The sequence below is a fragment of the Anneissia japonica genome, unplaced genomic scaffold, assembly GCF_011630105.1.
Source record: "Anneissia japonica isolate Jap-2015-1 unplaced genomic scaffold, ASM1163010v1 scaffold288250_len396842_cov205, whole genome shotgun sequence".
Classification (NCBI taxonomy): Eukaryota; Metazoa; Echinodermata; class Crinoidea; order Comatulida; family Comatulidae; genus Anneissia; species Anneissia japonica.
In genome coordinates, this window is record NW_022683119.1 from 390,461 (window position 1) to 397,557 (window position 7,097).

The window sequence follows — 7,097 nt, forward strand, 5'->3', positions numbered from 1 at the left end:
AAGTTGTTTTCAATTTTTGTTCAATCATATAGTGGTGTAGAATAGTCTTTTCAGAACATTTTCCAGAAAAAATTAATTTGATATGACCCTCCATTATGGAGTTATGAATTTTTAGATAACATGAGGACAAGAATTCAGCCTCAAAGCTTATCTTATTTCTGTTGGTTATGCACCATTAATTTGGGTTGTTTGTTATCACTTCAAGATGTCTAGCGATTCGTGGAAAAGGTGTATTAGAATGAAAGAAAAACATAAATATTACAGACTCACATCTCTCATAGTCTGGAGGTCCATTGGCTTTGCTACAATATTATAATAGTCTGGAATCTTCTTTGCATTCACTGGGTGGTGAAACGGTTCACTCTGAAATATAAATTAAACTCTATTTTATGGCTAGGCTAGGCTAGGCTAGGCTAGGCTAGGCTAGGCTTGGCTAGGCTAGGCTAGGCTAGGCTAGGCTAGGCTAGGCTAGGCTAGGCTAGCCTAGGCTAGGCTAGGCTAGGCTAGGCTAGGCTAGGCTAGGCTAGGCTAGGCTAGGCTAGGCTAGGCTAGGCTAGGCTAGGCTAGGCTAGGCCGAGCCGATGGTCAACCACATCCAACAGCAGATGGCCAATTACAGGGAGCCTTAGATATACAATTTGAAATACACAGAAAACATACATTTTAAAATACTAATAAAACAATAAATTTAAAATACATAATTTACTATTTAAAAAACCCCACTTTCATCAATGCACCACTTCATGTTGGAAAATGTAAACATTCTGATAATTCTCATCTGTGATTGGCTGTAACAGAGTTTTTTATGACTACTTATTGTTCTATTTTTTAAAAATAGCTGAACAAAGGGTGGAGTCAACAGCCAACCACATTTAGTTTAAGGAGCAGAATTAGCATGTCATTAGGGTTAGATTAAGTACTATTTTCATGATTCAATTTTTTCACATTTATGTAAGTGCATACAGGTCTCCATTATTATTATTATTATTATTATTATTATTATTAATTCCTTATTGACATGTGACTGCCACATTCACAGTAAAATTTATATTAAAATTTCTGCTGATTTCCTTTTTAATAATAGAATAACTCAATGAAACAGTTACATGACTAATGTTGTACTGTATTAGTCATAAGTTCAAAGGTCATGACTCACATAATTGACCTCTCTCATGCTGTTGAGAATTTGTTCAAGCATAGATGACAGGGCAACTACAGGATCTATTCTTCGCCTCGCCATATTCTGTCTCGGTTTCTGAGAATAGAATCGAGAGATCAGTTAAAATCACATTTTGCAAAAAGACAATTATCTTAAATCTTATATCTACAAATATATTTAATTTAGGTAAAACCCTGTCCACAGGACCATACTATCAATTTTTCTTGGACCAAAAACTTTTGTATGCCCATATATAGTCATGATGTGCCTATATATGGTCATGATATGCCCATATATAGTCATGATGTGCCTATATATGGTTATGATTTGATGTCATCATGACCATATTTAGGCATGTTTTGTCAAATATTTGATAGTGTAAACAGGGCTTTAGAGAACAAAATAAGAATGTGTGTTGCAATACAACAAACAATGTGTATTGTAACAACTTCATAAAAGATGAGTCGTTCCAAGGCAAAACAAGGTAACTTAACAAAAAAATAATAAGAGTCACATTGTTTTGTCATGGGATAGCCGAACGTGAGTTTCTGTACCTTAAGGTAGTCAAAGTCGGTTCCACCATCATAGTTTCTCTTCTTTTTCTTTGGCAAGGTTTCTTTAGGGAAGCGAAGTACCAATGATTTGCGACGCACCTCATTATGACTAAAAAAGACATATATATTACATCATATAGTTGATCGATTTAGAAATAAAAAAATTTCTTTTGTGGTGATACTCTGGTGATAATGAGGATGATAATGATGGGGATGATGGTAATAAGTAATTGTTGACAATGACAATGATGATGGCAAATGAATACTGATGATTGATGATGATGATGATAATAATCACAGCTGTGTTTTATTGGAAAATCAGTTTGAAGATAGAATTAATCCCTGAGTTAAACATTCATACTGTATGTCATCTTTTGTTTGATTTATACCAAAGAAATCCAATCAGAGTAAATCCTACCACAGCACAATAACAACGAAGTAGACAAAGATGAGAATCCAAAGAATCCGGTAGTACTCTTGACAATTTTAGGTGTTTAGTGTAGGATTCAAGGGTGGGGGGGCAGCCAACCCACCCCTAAATTTTTCAACAAAAAAAAAGGAGAAGAAAAGAGAAAATGATATAAAATTTACATCTGAGTGAGCCATTACTGGTCACCTGGATGTGCTATAATCACAAATTTTCTTAACTCAACCACAACTTTGAGGGGGTGGGGTGGTCTAGACTCTCCATCTCTGAAATTCCCTCCATGGGCCCTCCTATTTCCAATTCATAGGAATGCCACTGGCCTTTATATATGTCATGTTTTCCCCATTATGTGGGAAAACACTATATTCTTCCCTCATTTCACTTACTGTTCAACAACTGATTTTAACAATGTAATCTTGGTCCCCTCCGTCTTCACCAGCTCATCTTCATCGATGCGCTTCTCCTCGATCTCTTCTTGTTCTTCTGTCATGGCAACGACCACCGGGAACACATCTTTCTGTGCTTTGTTATATAGAGGGCAGTCTTTATTTGTCCTCATGTGACCAATCTGACCACAAGCACCGCATTTTAACTGAAACACAAGATGAAGCATCAATAATGTTAGACTGTTGCATTATGTTTTGGAAATGTTCTTTATGTAACATACAGTAAGATCAGGATGTTACATTTAAACGATATGAGCACACATTTATCATTAATGCCTGCTAAAATGTAATCACCCTTACTTTGCCATTCTGTGATTAGCTAAAATGTAGACTACTGTAATGTACTGTAGTATATGCCAGCTATATCTCGAAGCAGTGGCGTATCTTGGAGTCTTGAAATGGGGGGGTGCATGCTTATGTAGCCCCTATATACTCAGGAGCGTGATTGGTACTAAAATAATACTGGATATTACTGGAATATGTAGTAATTTTACACTGAGCATCTCCACATGAGCATGATGTCTGAGGGAATGCTTGTGTCACTTGAACAATATTTGTTTTTTTGTGAATAAGGGATAAAAAGCATTAAAAAATTCATAAATATAAATTGTGCAAATTTACCTTAACCTTTGACTCTGGTCTCTCCTTCTTCTTCTTAGGCTTCTTTGGGGCTGGTGGGTTTATTTTTTCTTCCGCAGCCTTCTGCTGGTTTCTCTTAATACGGCGAAGTTGTTCTTGAATTCTCCTGCGTTCTTTCTTCATTTCTTCACGATGAGCCTCATCATGTAAAGCAAACTGTTTGCTAAAGAGTAAATTTGTTGTTTAAAGTAAAATCTTTGACAATATTGTCTTTTTTCAGCTTTTTAATATAAAGTAAGGTGGTCTTCTCTAACTTTGGAAAACTGTTTAACTCTTCCAGTAATATACACAATTGACTTCTTTATAGTGGTCTTTATCATGACATTGAAAAATATGACTTTTTCAACGTAATAAAACTTCAAATTGCTTACTGATGCATTTAATTACTATAGAGGGCTGTCTTCACTCTTAATATTTAAACCAACTTACATGTATGTCTCATCTTTGGTTTGTCGGATCCTTACATACGTATCAATAACTTCCGGCTTCATAACCATCTCAGATCGTACATACTCTACACCATGCTCATCACGAAATGTACGGTATATTTTTAGTGGTCTACCAGCCTATAAAAGAAATTAAAAAAAATATTGTACATAATATTGGTATTGGTGTCTGTATTGGTATTGGTGTCTGTATTGGTATTGGTACTCTTATCTATATTGGTATTGGTACAGGTACATAAATTATATATTATTATCGATTTTCATACTGGTACCTATTTTGGTATTGGTACATGGTTTTTGTATGGTATTTTATGTTTCTGGTAGCTTTAATTGGTATTGGTACTGTACCTATATTGGTAATGGTAAAAGTACCAATTTTGTTTTACCGGTGCCTACATTATAATATAGGTACCAGTAACAATACTGGTACCTAAATTATAATATAGGTACCAGTATTGTTACTGGTACCTATATTATAATGTAGTTGTATTAATAAAGTGAAATTATTGGTATTGGTACTTATGTTGGTATTGATACAGTAACTGATACAGTGCCTGTGCTTGTACCTATACTACATATAATAATGGTATATTATTTTCCAAAAATATGGATAAAGTCATAGCCACTGTGTGTCTCTGTTCCAAGGGAGTAATTGTAGCAAACTCAGCTAATCCAAATTCAGTCAAATTTCATTCATTTGACAACTTTTTTTAAGACAAAAAAGTAATATAAAATTACTTACCATTGATGAGCTAAAACTGTGAGTAGATCCAGCATCATCATCTTTAATCCCACTGGAACCAGACGCAATTCCTGGAGGAGTTCCAGCATTTGACCTCTTAGTCTTTATATCCTTAGAATCTGACATAATCATTCTTTGAAGCTCTTTTCTCTCCTCTTCCTCTTTTTCATGTGAGATCTGTGAGCTGGTTTTCTTGTTGGTTAGCACACTGTCGATGTTCTCTCCCATCCTTTCAATATCGCTGTCATCGCCTGAGCTACTGTCCTCGTCTGTGGACAATATCTCATTAGATGCTAGCACTCTGATAGACAAAAAAAAACAAATCCTTGAAATCCAGTAGCATATCTAAGAATCTTGAAATGGGGTGGAAACTTGATGATTAGGTGAGTGGATGCTAGCTTGCAAAATAATTTTTTGCACTGAACATCTTTAATGGGTGGGGGGGGGAGGTTTCCTGGGGGATGAGTATTTGGGATTGAGGAAAAAATATAAAACCTTGAAAATCAAGTCCTAAATCAGTTCGCCAACTAGAAGCGGTTGGCATAGTTGTGACCTGGACTCCCTCAGCTTAAGCTTGAGGTCAGGGGTTTGAAACTCTCGCTGTACAAGTCGCCTGTGTCCTTGGTCAAGGCATTTTATCTGTGTTTGTCTCTCATTACCCAGGAGAATAAATGGGTACATGGTAGGATGTTGTGGCATTGAATGTGGGCGGAGCATTCTGCGCATGTCTAGGGATACTCCCCAGGGAGCAGAGAAGCAGAGAAGGTTGCACTTTGAGTATTGATTTGGAACTGGAGCTATATAAACCTTTAGAATTATTATTATTATTAACTAATCTGTAAATCCAACAATCAAATCCCTGAATCAATTAGTCAACCTATATATGTGTCAATTACTTAATCGAACGAATCTAATCTTAAAATCTACTGACATTCTGAGGTTGACTACAATTGGGCTCAACAATGGAAGGTCACCTCACCTGTTCTGAAGATCAAAGATTCTTTGACAATCATCTTTATATCGCTCCTGATGTTCAGCAATACTGAAGCGGTTCCCTCTTGCAAACTTACTCATGCCCCCTTCACCAGCTTTTGCTTGCTGGGTTGACAATGTACGTACAACATCAATTACCTCCCAACGAGATAATTTTTTAATCTACAAAGAGAATATATTGAATTTTATTTAAAAAAACCAAAGCAACAACATTTTTCGCTAACATAGCGTAACCAGGGCTCTTGTTCATGTGTTTTTCACTGAATTCTTATATAAAAAGGCTACTGATAGAAGTTAGGGGATAAAGAATTCTGTTATTAATTCAATGTGACCAGAGTTAAAAATCTGAACTTTAACTTTTGGTTATAAGGCCAAAGATTTACAGTTAAGACATAATGCTTCCAACAACCAATTAAGAACAACCTATAATTTGAATATTCATGAATATTCTTGCATATTCATAAGGTAAGTTCATCCACAGTAAATATATGAAAATATGAAATTGTTCCTTTCGTTTCAATCAACTTCCTTGAGGATTTTCTTACCTCCTCTTCAGCGACACCAAACTTCCTTAATAATTGTTTAGCACTCTTGAGATTCAGTCTCCTAAGATCCGCATCGGTTCCCGTGACCAGCTTCTTCTCCGGCTGAGGAGATGTCTGGTTGTCCTGCAAATTACACAAAAGCATTCATAATTTGAACTTTATGAAGTAAAAGATTTACTACACAATCAAACATTATGACTACTAACAATTTGACTGAGCTAGAATTTGATTGTAAATTTGATTGACACTCCAGGCAGGATGATTGGTCAGCTACTTGAATAACCCTCCCAAGTCGCATTTTGCCTGGAAAAACACTAACTTCTTCTGACCCATGATATTCTTGTGAACATGTACAATGGGTCCAATGTGTCCTTTCTGATCAACCCCACATTTTCCACCCCAAAATGGGCCTAACCAGTGCGATATAAATTCCTTCAGGTTGTAATACACAAAAATAATAACCTAGCATACCTTCTGTTGAGTTGGTTTATTTGGGACCTTGACATAGGAAAATCCTTCTCCGCATCCCGTGGGATCAGCTGTTCCCGTCACCTGCAGGAGACACTTGCCCTTCATGGCAGATATGAATGCACGTGTTGTGTTCCATGGTGCTGTTTTCACCTAAAAACATTTTGGAAAAACACAACCAAAATCATTATTATTGAGGGACAGTCTTGAAATCAAAATACACATACGTTAATCTTGGTTTCCATAGAATTGCTACGCATTAGTTACAACATTTTCACTGCAACCATTGTACTGCATAGCTGGCCCTAACACAATCAGGGACTCTCCCTGATTTAACCAATCAACAGTGTCGCCAAAGAAGTCGGGAATAACATGTAGCGATTGTATGGAAACCAGACTTTACATGAGCACCCAATCAGTAAATGTAATCTAATATTTTTTAACCATATTTATACAGGGTGACGCTTCCAGCATATCCTTGAAGGTTGGCTGATATTCATGGGCCCTCTTTATGAGGCTTAGGGAGTGGAGTTGTTTTTATTCATGAGAAAAGGTCGTGCTCTCACAGGAATTGAACCCAGGGCCCTGAAGGTGGGCATCTTAACCACTAAGCTTTTCAACTCAACTCCAATGATGGACATTAAGGTGATAAGCACTAGTTGTATATTACCTCATCAT

General features: G+C 36.4%; 1 protein-coding gene across 1 annotated transcript in view; it reads right to left on the bottom strand.

The window, feature by feature from the left end:
- The window catches only part of LOC117124727 (transcription initiation factor TFIID subunit 1-like), a gene marked incomplete at its 5' end in the record, with an annotated part of 26,802 nt that extends 20,230 nt beyond the window's left edge, over nt 1–6,572 (bottom strand). The window contains 10 exon segments of the mRNA XM_033271081.1: nt 271–363; nt 1,157–1,255; nt 1,714–1,822; nt 2,527–2,732; nt 3,208–3,388; nt 3,655–3,791; nt 4,414–4,714; nt 5,393–5,568; nt 5,952–6,074; nt 6,423–6,572. Of these exon segments, the coding sequence (XP_033126972.1) occupies nt 271–363; nt 1,157–1,255; nt 1,714–1,822; nt 2,527–2,732; nt 3,208–3,388; nt 3,655–3,791; nt 4,414–4,714; nt 5,393–5,568; nt 5,952–6,074; nt 6,423–6,572 (1,575 nt within the window).
- Between the last annotated feature and the right edge of the window lie 525 nt (nt 6,573–7,097).